At 40.2% G+C, this 16,513-nt stretch overlaps 2 protein-coding genes across 5 annotated transcripts; both read right to left on the reverse strand.

Annotated features, from left to right (window-relative positions):
* Positions 1-4,238: 4,238 nt before the first annotated feature.
* Positions 4,239-7,808, reverse strand: LOC103427796 (ABC transporter G family member 6-like). 2 transcript variants are annotated; one of them, XM_070825259.1, is made up of 2 exons: positions 5,079-7,808; positions 4,239-4,644 (listed from the first exon to the last, which is right to left on the reverse strand). In XM_070825259.1, the coding sequence occupies exon 1, from the start codon at positions 7,394-7,396 to the stop codon at positions 5,141-5,143; it is 2,256 nt and encodes a 751-aa protein (XP_070681360.1). In that variant the 5' UTR covers positions 7,397-7,808; the 3' UTR covers positions 4,239-4,644; positions 5,079-5,140. The 2 variants fall into 2 exon arrangements, with proteins under 2 accessions (XP_070681360.1, XP_070681361.1); XM_070825260.1 differs by lacking the exon at positions 4,239-4,644 and adding an exon at positions 4,915-4,964.
* Positions 7,809-11,783: 3,975 nt separating this feature from the next.
* LOC103427797 (protein RDM16-like) lies at positions 11,784-16,181 on the reverse strand. Of its 3 annotated transcripts, none has more exons than XM_070825261.1 (7): positions 15,393-16,148; positions 14,610-14,690; positions 14,409-14,527; positions 13,863-14,282; positions 13,581-13,772; positions 13,331-13,491; positions 11,784-13,203 (listed from the first exon to the last, which is right to left on the reverse strand). In XM_070825261.1, the coding sequence occupies exons 4-7, from the start codon at positions 14,052-14,054 to the stop codon at positions 12,327-12,329; spliced, it is 1,422 nt and encodes a 473-aa protein (XP_070681362.1). In that variant the 5' UTR covers positions 14,055-14,282; positions 14,409-14,527; positions 14,610-14,690; positions 15,393-16,148; the 3' UTR covers positions 11,784-12,326. The 3 variants fall into 3 exon arrangements, with proteins under 3 accessions (XP_070681362.1, XP_070681363.1, XP_008364102.1); XM_070825262.1 differs by having other exon boundaries at positions 14,409-14,532; positions 15,393-16,143; XM_008365880.4 differs by having other exon boundaries at positions 14,409-14,690; positions 15,393-16,181.
* Between the last annotated feature and the right edge of the window lie 332 nt (positions 16,182-16,513).

Below are 16,513 nucleotides of genomic sequence, written 5' to 3' on the forward strand. Positions count from 1 at the left end.
ATTTTCAATTTCATGGATCAAAGTAATGTGTTATACAAATCTTAAAGATTATTTTGGCTAAAAGGCCAAATTTGTTTTGAGTATTTTTAGTATGGGGCTCATGGGGGTGGCGGGAACCACTTGGGCTGCTAGCTTTTGGGGTTCGGTGAACGTATTTATGAAATGTTAGGGGCCCAATTTCCAACTCACAAGCTTTTGACACGTGCAATCTTTAGACAGAGAAGAAATCAAATTGAAGAACTCATACTAATGAATCTGAACCATACAATCAATTAAACAACAATCAAATTGATCAAACATTTACATTTACAATTTAACGACATAACATGACGTCATATAGTCTCAAGAGTGATATAGCCTTGAGATATTTTGAGTTTGATTTGACCATAGAGGTCTTTCAAGCCAAGCCTTCCTAAGTAAGTTCATTGAGTTAGCTAGTATCATAATTAAATGTACATACTTGCATACCTAACCAAGTACTCCTCATTGAAGTTTTGGTCCTTTTTTACTTAGGTACCTTCTACTCCTAGCTAGCTAAGTAAGATTGTTCATCACTATCACACTCTCTCTAATGCCCATTTCCTCAACTAAGGGGCACATATTCCTCTCTCTTTTTTCTCCGAGTCTCTGTTTCATAGTCGCATCGTCTAACCGAAGTATCAATATATTTTTGATTTACATGTTCAACCATCTTAATTGATTTTCTCTTATCTTATCTTCACATGATTACCTTTCTTGATTGAATTAATTTTGTGGCATAAAAGAAAATGACTAGAGATTTTGACAAGACAGCATCAACATGTGATTAGGTTTTCTGCATCGCTTAATTTTGGATGCCATTAGTTCTCTTCTGAGTCCCAAGTCCTACCCATACGGTTCTCAACATTAATTTGGAGATGGATTGTCTGCCCTCCCTTCTCCATACCCTTTCCATACTCTCATGTTTTATGCGGTCACGGTTAAGCTACGTCAATATTTGTTTTATATCTTATTATTTTTATAAAAAAATTAATATAAAATGTTGATGTTGTTTAACCGTGATCGCACAAAACAGGAGGGCATGGGGAGGGTATGAGAAGGGAGGGGCAGATAATCCATCTCCCATTAATTTAGCACGCCTTCTGTCTTGTATAATCCATGGAGAGAGGGACAGAGAAACAACTCAAGTACATAATAAATGAAACTTAATTAGCATGCACTCCGCTAACAGTAGGATCAAGTGATATTTCTTTTTACATATAATTTAGAGGTCTTAAGTTCAATTATATAAAAGAACAAGTTCGATAACTAACCAATAAATCTTAAGTTTGACTTTTATAAATAGCAAATTCGACATCAAGTATCTTCGGCTCATTGGTTACTCCAACCCCGTTCCCAATTTGATTAGTCCGTTAATATGTTGTTGTAGTTTCCCCTACTGTTTCCGCACTCAATTAGTGCATTAAATAAAAACTCTTAAAGAAAAACCCCAAACTTAACTAACAGGCTGAACTTAAAAGAAATTTTTTAATGTGTTCGAACACGGATGATACACTATATGTCAGTATATAAGTGTCCAAATACGAACGGTACACTGTATGTGTTCGTATTCTGAACACAGAGAAAAAATCTCTCGAAGTCAAGTGATGGGGAAAACAGAAAGCAATGAAGTCAGAAATATTAAATAACATGTACAGAAGTTGGCAAGAAATTTATTTCTTTTGTTCTAGATATTAATCCCCTAAAACCTACTAGCTCAGCTCAGCTGAAGTCCCTGACTTTTGAAGTGTATGCGATCAGAACAGGCTAGCTGCGATATCAAACCCATCACTTATATATACCGTTATGTGATAATGTCAATTGAACTTGAGAAATTTTCTAACCAAACGAAGAGAAACCACTAATACTACCGCTAAACCTGAGATAAGCCTCGCAGTTGTGTGCCTAACAACTGGTGTCTTCGTAGTTCAGACCTAACGATCTTGAACGCCCATGTTGAAAGGGGAAAGTAGTAGTACTCTCCTTAAAATTATGTGTCAAACATTCGCAAAATTAATTAAGGTACCGGCAGCTAGCGACCCAAATTTAATGAATTTACTAGACAATCTAGCAAACAATGGCCAGACAGAAAAGTTAAACTCTTCGGCCTCGTTTGATACAGAGGGTCGTACCCAGTGTACAAGGCTCCCGCTTTACGCAGGGTCTAGGAGAGGTGAATGTAGAAGATGATTACCGGCCCATTAAGAAAACTTATCAATATTTCGCACTCCGTAGCTAAAATAGTATGATTAACGAAAGGGAGAAGTTTCATTCATGTCTAATTCTCTTGTAATCGCCTCAAAAATAAATTAAAAAATGGTTCTCCTCTATTAACCTTCAATGGTAGACCAAACGAGGCATTGGTTACACTCTAGGATATGTGTTTCTTGAACAGATTTTGTTAATTAACATTATCATCAGAGATATAAGTGATCAGATTATGTATCACAATCGGCCAGTTATATGGTAGAATCTCTCTTTTTCTATGACCACTCTCAGATCCAAATATCTTGAAAAGCTTTTTACAGAAATTAAACTCTCCAACAATCAAATATGGATTCATTTAAAAAAAAATCAAATATGGATTATTGAATGGAGTAGTATACCAATTTATATATGCAATTAATCAGCTAGTTTTAAATTTTAATGACGCAATATATACATCATTTGAAGTGTATACTATCAGAACATGCTACACTGAGATTGACATAACTTCTCATTTCGTTCATTGTCAATAATTTTGGTCATTCCATAAAAAATATATTCATTGAATGGAAAAGCAAGTGGAGAGATTGATTGGACACAAATACCCTTAATTTAACCAAATTTTTTCACAGAATGACCAAAATTATTGACAGTGAACAAACTCATGAACCACTTCTATCAATTTTCAATCACAATGACCAAAGCGAAGAGTTATGACAATCTCATAAACCATTTTAACTTGAAAGCTTTATTTCAAACGAGGCCTTGGTTACACTCAAGGGATATGTCTTTCTTGAATAGATTTTGGTGACGTGATTATGAGAGATATCGATGATCAGATTATGCACGTATCGCAATCCGCCAGTTGTAAGATAGAATCTCTCCTTTCCTATGGCCTCTCTCAGCTCCAAATATATTGAAGAAATTAAAGTCGCCAACACTTAAATACCGACAATTGAATGGAGTAGTAAATACCAATTTATATGTGCAATTAATTATTCTGCAGAGCTTTTAATCTGCCATAGGACCAATACCCATATGAAACACCCACAGTTATTTTCTGTATGTGGGTGCATGCAATATTAATCAACCCCTCACCACCCACATACAACTGGTGGAAAAAGTAATTAGAGTTTGTATTAACTTACCTAATTACCTCCTACAAAAAATAATTAGAGTTTATATTAACTTACCTAATTACCTCCTATAACTTCCAGGTTTGTATTTCACACGACACGTCTGAGTTTGATTCCTGGTCCTGGTGAATCGCACTATGGTGGCTAGAGAGAGGCTAAAATACCTCAGTAAGTTTTTCCGGCTCCTTAAACAGCTACGTAGAGCCAAATCTTATAAATAAAAATAAAATTAGGGCTAATTTAGAACCAAAATGATATAGCTTAAACAAATTCAAATTAGGGTGAAAGCGTGTGAATATATAGATTAATTTGTGAAGGGAGAATAATTATGTGCTGGATTGAGTGTGGGTGAACCGATTAACCCCTTAAATATATGTACTGTTTGATTTTGGTCCCCTCCAAAAATTATTTGTCAATCATGTCCTCTGTGTGGGAATTAAATTTAGATAGGGTTGGTGAACAAAGTGGGGAAAAGTTAAAGTTTTGTTCTTATATAAGTTTCATGTTTTTAGACTTTGAATTCTAAAACATATGCATGAATGAAGCATGCCCGCATTTCACTTCAAAACTAAATCAATTATACAAAACCAATAATAGTTATATATACTGTCACACACAAACTTATTATATAAACCCTTAATTTCTTATACAAAATAGGATTAAGTATCCAAAACCTCCCAACGTTTTAATGTCATTTCAAATTGGTTTCAACATTTTAAACATTTTAAACAAGTACCCAACCTATTGAAAATATCGCATATGTTAGGTCCCAGATAAATTTTCCGTTAAATGTACATGTGACACCAATGGATCCCACTTATTTGCTTACTTGAACACTGAAATAATTATATAAAAAAAAATTCATAAAAGACATGAAGATGAAAAAATAAAAATAAATAAACAAATTCACAATAAAATGGCAAATAACAAAAATGAAGATCGGATAATCTCCTAACAAAGAAGAAGGTTGAGAATTATGATAGGGTTCAAGGATCTTGTTTCTACTCATGTGATTTCCTAATTCACCAATTTTCGGCAAGTAAAATTTCTAGTTCTTCTTTGTGGAAGATGATGGTAGCTGCATCATGGCAGTTCATGCCATTTTAGCAACATCCATGTGTCCATGACCTTCTTCTCAATATTGGTGGCTTGACTTGTAGGGTGGAGTTTGCGGTTATGCCCTTGGTTTGGAGGTGATGGCTCAAAAGAGTACGTAGTGAAGACCGTTACTTGGTGAAAGCCATGCTTCCCTGACTTTCTATTGATATTGGAGGTAAAGTGGACCCTAGTTAATTTAACAAAAGTTTAATTAGGGCTTAACGGATGTGATATTTTCAATAAATTAAATACTTTTTGGCAATGTTTATAAAAATTGAAACCAATTTGAATTGACATTAAAAATTTGGAGAGTTAGGTACTTAACGCTACAAAATATATGTTTATTAATCTAGAATACACTTACACTGATATAATATAGATAAAAGACGATTTTTTTTTTTTTATGATATAACATTAATAACAATATATAACATTTGAGTTATATATGAATGAAACATTATTTTAATTCTCGCGATTAGTATATATCATATGTAACAGTCGTACAATCTGCATGAAACACCAACAAAATCAAGACCTTCCGATACAGTACTTGGAAAACTCTAAAGTTAAAAAAAAAAGTAAATAAAATTTGACACAAGGATTTCATAGTTTCGCACTCACCAATCGTCCTCGCTCCCGCCAAATAACCAGAGCTTATTTTTTCCTTTTTTTTTTTTTTTTTTTTACCGCCTCTTGTTCTTGCTCCCAAGCAACAAGGCAAAGTAAAACAGAATCCTAAACAGAAACCCCCAAGCCACCGTCACCCACAGGCAGTTCCACTTGCTCAAGTCCGTCACTCCCTGCTGCTCCAAAATATCCGTCCCCGTCGTCAGACACGTGGACCGCGTGATCCGCATCCCCAGCGTCTCGCTCATGCTATCCAGCAGCTTCAGCTTCATCGCGTCCGGCACCGTCCCCAGCGGCGTGTTGTCGAAGATCTGTGTCCCGCGAACGAAGCATTTCGCGGTGTTCTGAAACTCGTTCTGCAGCACCCCCTCGTAGGGATACTTCACCAACGACAGGTAATGGAACCAAATCCAGTACGCCGGGATTCTATCGCGCGTGATGAAGAAGCCGCTGAAGAGGAGGAAGTAGGCGAGTATCGCCACTACGATTGTGTACCCGAGCATCACTTGTGGGACCACCCCGGAGAGAAATGTGACGAACGAACTCCCCGCCCAAAACGACGCGAATATTATCAGAAAGTAGAACAGAAACCCGGACAGTCCCCCGTCGAGTCCCACCGCCCAAAACGTCGTCACTGAGAACGCTATAGAGAGAAAAACCAGCGACGGCAGCACCACCAGAGAATGCGATAACACGTAGGAGGACCGGCGGTAGGCGTTGTAGGCGGTTTCGCGCATGAAGATGTAGCGTTCCTGGAGGAAGACGGGGAGGGCGTCGGCGCAGGTGTAGAAGGTTGTGGACATGGCGAAGGCGATGAATCCGAGGCGTTCTTGTACGCCTTTCGGGGAGTCGTCGAGGTTCCAGAACATGGTGGCGAGGATGAATCCGGTGACCATGACGGTGCCGAGCCGGATACCGAAGAGCTCCGGCATTCTTCTGGCGTTTTTCATCGAACGGTTGGCAAGCACCGCCATCTCGACCCAGATCGGGTTCGCGAATGTGGGAACCATCGAGTTCGGGCTCGGGTTGTTGTTAGGGGCTCCGGATACCAACTTCCCGCGAGAAATGCTAGCACTTATCGCCTCCTGGAGAGGAACGACATGTCGCGCGTCGGAGGCTCCTCTGTACGACGCGTCGTTAGGGTTGGAGTGCTTCCTGCTCTGCCAGGTTCTGCTGAACTCCACCAGGCTCTTGGTCCCTCCGGGCGAGCCTTCGAGTTCTCGGATTACGTCGAGGGCGAACTCGGTCCGGTTCTCGGACTCGGGTATCGGGTACCCGAACTCAGCGAAGTAGGAAGGTAAGTTGGCGGGGGAACCACTGTAAACGGTTTGACCCCGGGTCAGGAAGAGTAACCGGTCCAGGAGTCCGAGGATCCGGTAACTGGGCTGGTGTACGGACATCACGACAATGCTCCCGCTCTGAGCGATTCGCTGGAGGACTTTCACCACCATGAATGCGCTGGTGGAGTCGAGGCCGGAGGTCGGCTCGTCGAGGAAGAGGATGATCGGGTCGTGGATGATGTCGATTCCGATCGAAACGCGGCGTCGCTCGCCGCCGGAGACTCCGCGGTGGCCTTCGTCCCCGATGATCGTCTTCGCGGCGTTCCGGATGCCGAGCTGGTCGATCAACGCCTGGACGCGGGACTTCTTCTTAGATTTTGACAGCGCGCGGGGGAGGCGGAACTCAGCGGCGAACATGAGTGTCTCTTCGACTGTGAGCATCGGGAAGAGGAGGTCATCCTGCATGACGTAAGCGGAAATCACCTTCAGGAGCCGAGATTCAAGAACCTCGCCGTTTAAGCTGACGGTGCCTTTCAAGCTGCCCTTCGCTATCCGATTCGCCAAGGCGTCGATCAAGGTGGATTTACCCGAGCCGCTCGCGCCGAGAACAGCAAGAATCTCGCCCTCGCGCGCTTCTCCTGAGATGTCATTGAGCAGCGTCCTCGTCTTGGAGAAAAAATTCTCTCCACCGCTGATGGGGTCGGAAGCCGTGGCGGCGCTGAGTCGGTTATTGCAGCCGGATAACATCCCGGACAAGCTGAACTTGCGGCGGACCTTGACACTATACGTCAGGTTGTTAAAGGAGAGGACGAATGGCAAGGAGCGAGGCTCGAGGCTGGCTTCGGAGATGTCGAGTGCGTGGTGTGCCGGAGTCTCGCCGCCGTCGCCAGTGGCCTCCTTACGTACATCACCAACATGCTTCAGTAGCTGGCCGAGCGAGGGCGAAGCGCCGTGGGTGGCGCGTGGGAAGTCGTCTAGCTCCATGGAAGTGAAAAACGGCGATATCTGATTGTCCGCCACGCGAGACGACATCCGTATCGGTTTCTTTCTCTCCAAGTCTCCTGATACTTATAGTTTCGCAGAATGTGATGCAAGTTAGGAGTGAAAGCGGTTAACGGCGTGTTTGGAATGGGCTTAATCTCTCAGAAAAGTGCGTTAAATCAGAGCATGTTGTTTCGTCTGGCCTCTTCAACTCAACAATACTTTCTGTCTCTCTCTCTCTCTCTAAAACTCTCTCTCTCTCTCTCTCTCTCTCTCTCTAGAAGTGAGAGAAGTACGTGAGTGTTGGGCTTCTGCTTTATGGAGTTATGGAGAAGTGCTTTTCAATATATAGAAAGATAACAAACAGGAAAATGGGTGAGGTCTTGATGGTGTGGATGTGTGGGTGTAGGGTTTACTTACTTTCCTCTGTTATTTTTTCTGTTAGTAATCTGATTTTCTACCGGTTTATAGGGGGAGGTGAGAGAAAGGTGACCTACAACGCCTAATCCCATCTCCATACGTCTTCTCCTCCGATCCTCCAGTTCTGTTTCTTGAGCAAGGATCGGAAGACACGTGGGTATATAGGCTGCTGACACGTGGAATTATGATTTTTTTAGAGAAAGATTTTTCAAGGTTTTGGATCCTCGCCGGATCCCCTGGGATTCTAGGGATCAACGAACACGGACCGTTGATAAAAAATCATACGGCCACAATTATTTTTTATATATATTTTTTATGCAAAACGATGTTACTTTACTTTTAAAAATATAAAAAGTATTAATTGGGACCGCACAATTTTTTATCAACTGTCTGTGTTCATTGATCCCTAGGATCCAGGGAAGGGATCCGGCAAGGATCCAAATCCATTTTTCAATAGGATCAGAACACAGAGTAGTACACCACGTGTTACTATACAAGTGGTAGGATACTTGTGTTAAAAAATTAACAACTTACAAAATAAAACTTTCATCCACTTAAATAATGACACGTAATTTATCACTTGTGTTTTGAGTACAATGAAAATTTTCTCATTTTTAGCAGGGTTGACAAGTTTTTGGGGTCCATGCGGAAATTAGGTTGGGTGTTGATCAAGTTGTGCGTCAGCAAAGTAAGGCTGCATGTAATTGTATCCACTTAGTCCATAATCTATAATTGAGGATCGATGGCTTAAAGGACCACTGTGATTTAGCTGCCCACTTCATGGTGTTAAGCTATCGAGTCATATAAATTTGGAGAAGTAAGCAAGCGACAACATGATTGATACGTTTCATTTCTATGATTTTTTACTAAAACAACAAACACAATTTGTTATAATTTGACTTATGCAAAGCCTTTATCCACTTGGTATAAGGATTAGTTATGGGACTCATTATACATTGAACTTCAACTATTTGAATCGTCAATTTTGTAAGTCTTTATTCATATATCATCCTTGTAAAAAATCAATTTAATATGAAATTCTTTACTCATTTAATTATCATGATGAAGTTTCAATATTTCACAAGGTTGTAAGCAGTTTTAACAGAGAAGGTTCCATTAGTCGAACCCTGCCAGATATATCTATCATCATCAGAATCAATAAGTCCAGCAAGGATCCCAATAATCTCTTCCACAATATCATTAGGTAGCACCTCTCTCAGCTTGTTAACATTCCATTGGCCGTCGGATAGAAAAGAAAATAAGCAACTTTTTCCTCCTCATTTATCTGAGTATTGGGGATCAAGGCAACATCTCTCAAATTTATTTCAGAGAAAGAGTATAATGTGCATCAGTTTCTTTGAACTCAATTAGATGTCTCAAACATTTTCGATTTTGTTAATATTTTGCAAGTATGATCTCTAAATTGCAACTTGAAAAATAAACGGTTCAGATCATTGAAAAACTGCAACTTGAAAAATAAACGGTTCGGATCATTGAAGTTTGATGTTGAGTGAGTCCCACCACTAGTCATCCTCATTTTTCCCAAGTAAAGATCTTTTTTTTTTTTTTAACAAACGATATTATCTATACTAAGGAGTTGGGGGAGTAGGCTAAGCCTCATAATGAGCTAGCAATAATGTGATTCAAATTCGTCTTTGACGAGAATCGAACCTAAGACCTCTTATTTACAAGTAAAAAGGAATATCACTAGATTGTAATACATCTAGATACCCCGAAATATTAGTCGCAAACTTGGTCATTAAGCGATAGGGTTACAATTTATGAGGTGCATACATGTGGTTAGCTGGAAGCGACAGGTTACTGTTTTCATGTGTAAACCAGAAATACTAGCTAACTGTGGGGGCACATGTTTAATGTTGCAATTCAATTTCCAGTTTTCAGATCTTCCTTCTTTCTTAATAAATTTACATTTTCTGGGACGAGTTTAATTTATTGGGTCATTGATTTTAATTGGGGTTATATTGTGATAACTTCCAAGTATAGATATGTTTCCACATGGAGGCATTTGCTTTGGGATTGATAAGTCCTTTGGTAAGACCATCTCCAAAAACGAGACGTCAAATACGTCAATCAAGGCTAAAAGACGTCAAGGTGTTATTCAAAGGAAATGTTATATATGATACTCCAGCTAAGTTATTTGAGTCCTTACTTTTTAACGGTCTTTTATTTTTTTATTTTTACAACAAACAAAGATGGAGATGCATGCCTTTGATTTAATTTTTAAACACATAGGTCGCTTTGACAATCATATTGCTGATAGGATTAGAAGAATAATTTGTCTTCTATATATACATTTCTAATGGATGATGCTATTCACACATCCATTTTTATATTTCATATACCCCTATCAATTTCCAGTTGTTGGATAAAATGAATTGAAGAAGATCGATGAATAAAAATTAACAATAGTCTGTATAAGTTAAAAATGAATGTGTGAATACACTATCTTTTTAATTTCAATAGCAAATGTAAAACATATAATAATTCAGGTTATACTTGTATAACACCCCAATTTATATTACATGATACACATAAATCCAGAACAAAATCTAAAAGAAGAATGAAAAATCAAATTTGGTAGCTTTGACAAGCTTTTGACCCATTAGCTTCTAAAAAAGAAGAATGACTTGTACAACAAGAGTGCACCGTCATTATAAAAGGGTGTGATATTCACACTTCTTTTTATTTCTCATACACATTTTTAATTTTTGATCATCAGATTAGATGAATTGAAAAATATCAAAGGACAAAAATTAACAAGGGATGTGTGACGAATAAAAAAGAGTGGATAGCACAACCCTATTATATCTGTATCAATAATACATCGATATGTGAAATTTCTCTTTACACGACGTTGCATCATTGACACAAAATGCTACAATAATGATATACTCGTGACATGGAAGTTGTTCTTGTCGGAAAAAAAAAAAGTAATAAACAAGGGAAAGATTAAAAATTTGCTATAGTAACGATATACTCGTTACATGTAAGTAACTTGTCGGAAAAAAAAAAACAAAAAAACAAAAAAAAACAAAAGGGAAAGATTAAAAATTTGAGAGGTTGGTAGTTAAATATAGATAGGCTACCCCGTCCTTCACCGAATCATAAGCTAATTCAAACAACCAATGAAGAGATGGGAAGGGAGGGAGGGGCTGACGTGTGAAAAGCTAAGCCCCCAAAAGGATTTGGATCCTTTACTAAGCCAATGGAGGGGATGCTTCTGACCAAGCATCGTGGACCGTTGAATTTTTATCCAATGATTACAAATAGAAGGTTCCTTTAAAGTTATATTAATTATAACCGTTGGATGAAAATCCAACGGCCTATAATGCTTAATCAGGAGGATCCTCTCCCTTGACTTAGGAGAGGATCCAAATCCCCCCAAAAGTCAAAACAAAAAAAAAGTTAGCATGCATAATCAGCATGTGCTCCTCCAAAAGCTTTTGTCTTTTATTCCTTGCTGTCCTTGTCTTGCATTTCTTGTGGTTCTTCACTCCACCCACTCATGTTATGCCACTTTTGGCGGGGGAACTGTGTTATTGTTTGGGAGAAATTCTGGTTCCGGATGACGGGACCACGTGGCCGTCCGGTTGAAGACACATCCGGTGGAGCCAATCTTTGGATGGTTGGGTCGGGTTAGGTTGGGATAAGAGAGCGATACAAATCTCACCCTTGCTTAGCGAACTTAGATGCGTTTCGGACTAAAACACAAATTTTGAACCGAGTTTGCAGTGCTCAAAGCGTGCTCCACCCCAAGGAAGCCACGAGCGTAATCCGATGACGTCCAAGGCAAAGCAGCACCAAATGGGTGCTATTGCGTGCCGGACATTTTTAAGAACCCCAAAGTTATACAAAGCATGGTCCAGAACCCCACAGTTGAGAGGCATAGCTCAAAACAATGAAACAGAAGTTGCTCTGGTATATATATAATTATACATACGTGTGTGTGCGTGTGTGTATGTGAAGCTAGGACTCCACCTCTGTTTGGTGGTTGTGATACAGAACAATCATGCATTGCATAGCTTTAATGAAATGGGTCCAAGGATCAAAGTTTTGGCCTCCGAAAACATCTGCGGATAACCGACTCCCTGGAGATACTATACATTAGTACAAAGCATGAGTCCGGCTTTAACTTGGCGCAATGTCAGTTGGCCATCTACTTAATTTCTCTCATCGGATCCTCCGCATTCTGGGTGTACCTTTTCTGTGTGTCTTTCTCGTGGCGGGATCAGAACAAGAAGGAAAGACCCAGCCAGCCTGCCCAGGGCTCGAATCACCCACTCTCAAAGTTTCAACTTAATTACAGCATCTTGAAATGCAAAGTGTTCTCATTGAAGCAATTCAATTTGTGCCACCCATTGGACAGAATGGTTCACTTTAGATAGGCATATGCAACATAAAAGGTGCCGTATTAAGAAATCGCACAAGGCAAATTTTAGAACTACTACTCAGTTACCAAAATGTTGTAGAGATGTGGCCACGTTGAGCAAATATAAGACAAGGAACACGGAATACTTCATCGAAGCAACATCTCCAAATGCTAATTATCATCTTGAAAGTTGACCGCAAGATCCCAGTAATGAGCAACGCCAGCATCGGCAAAAACCTTCCGGGCAGCGGCTTCAGTCATGCATTCATGAACAGAAAACCTATTGAAGCTCCGTCTTGCAACACTTCCTTGCCATACTAACACGCACTTGTTAGGAGGCTTGTCATCGTCAGCATCATCATCTTCTTCCTCTTCTTTTACTGCCTCAGCCCAGTTTATGCGCCTAAGCATAACCTTTGCATACCTCTTGATAGACTTGCTTCCACCTTCAACAACCACAACATTAATACCATCTGATATCACACAAGATCCAGTCAGCCGGTTCTCTCGCGCATTAACATCTATCTTGAAGCGGGCCTTTGGATGTGACAGCTCATTGATCCTGTAAACTGAGACGATTGTCTCCACGTTATTAGGGTCATCAAAAAGCTTCCTTTCTTTCTTCTCACGACGCTCGGCAGGAGTGAGCTTCCGTGCTATATTCCTGTCTACATGAGCTTGTTCACGTTCAGCAGCTGCACTCCTGATCTCCTTTTCAAGCCTGGTTGGATCTTGGGTTGCTTCAGAGCCAAGAACTTTCATCAAATTACTCATTTTAACTTTTGGCTTTGGGGGCTCAAGCAGGCCTTGTCTAATCATCTCTTGCCTATCTTTCTCTCTGGCCAGACGTTTCTGTGTACGTAGTTTTTTCTGCTCCTTCTTGGTCAGCTTCAGTGGTTGAGGCGGTGGAGGAGCTGGCTCAGTAGGGGGCTCAATAGGTTGAGGATGCTCAATATAGATTGTGATTTTCTCTATCTTTAATTTATCTTCAGCTACTGTACCATCAACAACTTCCTTATAAGTACCAGAGTGCAACAGTGGCACATCCCTGACAAAATTAACAAGCATCGTTAGGGAACATCTTTAACATAAAATTACATAAATATCGGAACAATGAGAAAGCAAGAAAAACAATCATTCAGCAAACCATAGCAAATGAAAAGCAATCTACTTACCACCACTCGATTTCAGGAATTGGATCCTTTGGTTTTTCTTTGGTGATAACTCTCTCTCCTACTTCTATCAAATTTGGATTAATATCTGGCGCTGCCTTTGCCTTTGCAAACTGTTGCTGCTTTGCTCTTTGCTCTTTGGCTTGTGCTTCTCCAAATTTAGTCTGTACAGAGGTGGGGTTTTTTTTTTACAAAAAGACAGGTACATAACTCAAAAAATGATCAAATGGGTTAAAGAGACATCAATAAATACCTTTAATTTTATAAGCTCAGCATCTCTTGTCCATTTTCCTTCCTCTACAAATGCGAAACCCATCCTCTTTGGCCTCAAAAATTTTTTACTAATGCCCACATCCGGATCAAAATGAGGATTCTTTTCAGGATCCACATCCAATTCAGGTTTAAGAATCTGGAATGCATCTTTCTTCTGTTTGTTAATGTTGACCTGAAAAAGTAAGAAACATCAGACTAAATTTCTAACAAAAAAAGTCCATATAAAATAAGGCAACTGTCTGACAGGTAATAGCCACTACACCTTTAGGGTACTGAGGTTGTTTGGTTTCGTCACATTCACTAAGTTTCCATGTTCATCTATTTCCCTTCCAAGAGCATCAAGACGAAGAACAGGGGCTTTAGTAGGCTTCTGCGGGGCAGCAACATCAGTAGCCACCTGTCCTGGAAACGAGTTTATGAGAGGAGAAAAATCAGGGTCCTGACGGAACCCCATCTGAGCAGCAAGTGCTTGTGCACGTTTTACAGCTTCAAAGTTGGGAACGGCTGCTGCAGATATGGGTAGGGCAGACGAGTCAAATGTTGCCACAGAAGCAGCTGTAGTAACAGCTGTTGATGGGGTCGGTGCATGTAGCAACCCAGCAGTAGTAGCTGGTGGTTTCAGTCCCTCCTTCGATTCCAAGTTCTGGCTAGCATCTTTGCTTGAATTGCCTTCCTTCTTCAACTGTATGACAAGAGTGGTGGTAGTACGTTTATCCAAAGAAATATACGTAATTAAGAAATAGTATAACCCTGAAATTTGTTGCACACAAGCATCATACATTAAAAAAAATTTATGTGGTTATATTACCTGGTTAAGCTTCTTCAGCTTCTCAGTCAATTCCTTCTGCTTCTGTAAAGTTCTCTTGATTTTTTCTACATCACCAAGAGACAGATTCGCACTTTTCCCAGCAGTTGAAGATGTTCCATCTGTACTAGATTTTCCATGAACCTCATGAGATCTGGTAATACTAACTCCCTTATTTTCATTTGTTGTAGGAATTGAAGATACCTTGGTAGGAAGGGGATGAATGGGAGCGAAAGAGGTCTCAGGCACAATCCTTGATGTCATAGTAGGTTCCAGAGCAGCGCCCTGTAAGTGTTAAAATTAAGCAAAGTTACTATGCATACCCTGAAAGATCTTGCTCATGGTGGAGAAAAACACAAATATGAAGAATCAAAATAAAATGAAGGGATACATTTCACACAGATGGCCTTGGTCCTCAGCTAATGGTGATGACCTACAAAGGATATAAAGCATAAAGGATACTGAGCTATTTTCTAACAGCAAGCCCGGATAAAGGAGGAGGGGGAGGGCGTCAGGTAGTCGACAGCCGGCACTCCATGATCACGTCGAATCCTTATGAAAATTAAAGTAACAGCAGGTAGTCTGACCAACATTTTCTGTTTGTCTCTTACTCCAAAAATATAGTTTACTTCAACCTAAGTTGTTATTAGAGAGCCGTATGGCTTCAAGTACGAGGGAGAAAAACAGACTATACAGACCTATAACATAAAATCACATGGAGCAATAGCGTAAGAAGGCACAATCCTTCAAACTACAACATTAATTCCATATCTCAAACTATGATATCGAGCCGGGTTGGAAATTTCAGTTTCAAAAATTGAATCTTCAGATTCTTTATTGCAGTTTCATTAGTGATTAAGAGAATAACCTACACTATATCCTAAATGTGGAATATTTTCACAGGTTTTCGCAATTTCAGCATCAAAGTAACGCAATTATCAAATGCAACTAAGAGTAAAACAAATAGTAAGCTAACATAATACTTACATTACCCACCCGACCACTCCCATTTGGGGTGGCGGCGACGCTCTGGAAATTGCCAATATGATCATCCCCAACTTCTTCTTTCTTAACATTAACCTCACTCGCATTCACATTTAATTCAGTTCTCCGTTCAACAACTTCGCCATTCTCTCCGCCCTCTTCCTCCTTTACTCGGCGGTCACCAAACCTCCTACTCTTTTTCTGACCACCATTCACTTCCTGACCATCTTCCTCGAATCGCTTCCTCTCTTTCCTCTCCCCCTCCGAAACCCTAGACCTCTTCTTGTCTTCTAAATCATCACCCTCTCCATCTCGACCCTCACTCCTCTCCCTTTCTTTCCTCTTACGCTTCGATTCTTCTCGCTCCTCTGACCTCTCGCGCTTCGCTTCCCGATGCCTGGACCTCTCTCTGCTCCCTTCCCTCTCGTCCCTCGGCTCGTAGGACCGCTCACGGTGGTCGCGCGAGACATCCCGGCCGTCTTCGCTCGGCTCGCGCGACCGTTCGCGGCGAGATTTGTGGTCGCGGGGCTCGCGAGAGCGCTCACGCTTGGAATCGCGGTCCGATCGGTGGTGGTGGCGGTAGTAATCGGAGTCCTTTGACGATCGCTTTTCGTCGGCATCACGGCTGCGATGTTTATCGTAGTCTCTGTCTCGATCTCTGCGGTCGCGTTTGCTCGATTTGTCTTTCTCCATAGCTAGGGTTTCCAAGTTTCTCACTCTTCTCTCTCTCCCTTCAGATGGGGTTCAGGAGGATGAATTGGGCAGAATGCAACGGATATGATTTATATGTTTTTTTTTTTGGCGAATAAAAACTTTGATTGATTTTTTAATATAGTTCACCTGATAATCTCTACTAATTAATAAAATACTCATTATGAACTAAAATTTTATGAAATTATCAATTTAACTCTTTAATTAAAACAGAACATAAATAAGAAATATGAGGCAGAATTATGATTTCACACAATCAAATTTTGCTATTTTTTTTCAAAATCTCACCTACATGTAATCCTAACATATGTTTAATTAAAAAAAAAACCAAAAGAATTTAGTGTCTCAAAAGATTTAATCAGCTCCCAACTCCAAACACTTATTATAGTCTTTGTAAATACTAACTATTATTT

The sequence above is a fragment of the Malus domestica genome, chromosome 07 (assembly GCF_042453785.1).
Source record: "Malus domestica chromosome 07, GDT2T_hap1".
NCBI classification, from domain to species: domain Eukaryota; kingdom Viridiplantae; phylum Streptophyta; class Magnoliopsida; order Rosales; family Rosaceae; genus Malus; species Malus domestica.

What these genes read in the sequence shown, in the direction of transcription:
- LOC103427797 (XM_008365880.4), bottom strand. Translation starts at nt 16,082, where the DNA reads ATGGAGAAAGACAAATCGAGCAAACGCGACCGCAGAGATCGAGACAGA. An exon ending in CTGAGCTTATAAAATTAAAG is followed by an intron (nt 13,492 to 13,580) that starts GTATTTATTGAT and finishes ACCTCTGTACAG; the next exon opens with ACTAAATTTGGAGAAGCACA. An exon ending in ATTCCTGAAATCGAGTGGTG is followed by an intron (nt 13,204 to 13,330) that starts GTAAGTAGATTG and finishes TAATTTTGTCAG; the next exon opens with GGATGTGCCACTGTTGCACT.
- LOC103427796 (XM_070825259.1), bottom strand. Translation starts at nt 7,396, where the DNA reads ATGTCGTCTCGCGTGGCGGACAATCAGATATCGCCGTTTTTCACTTCC.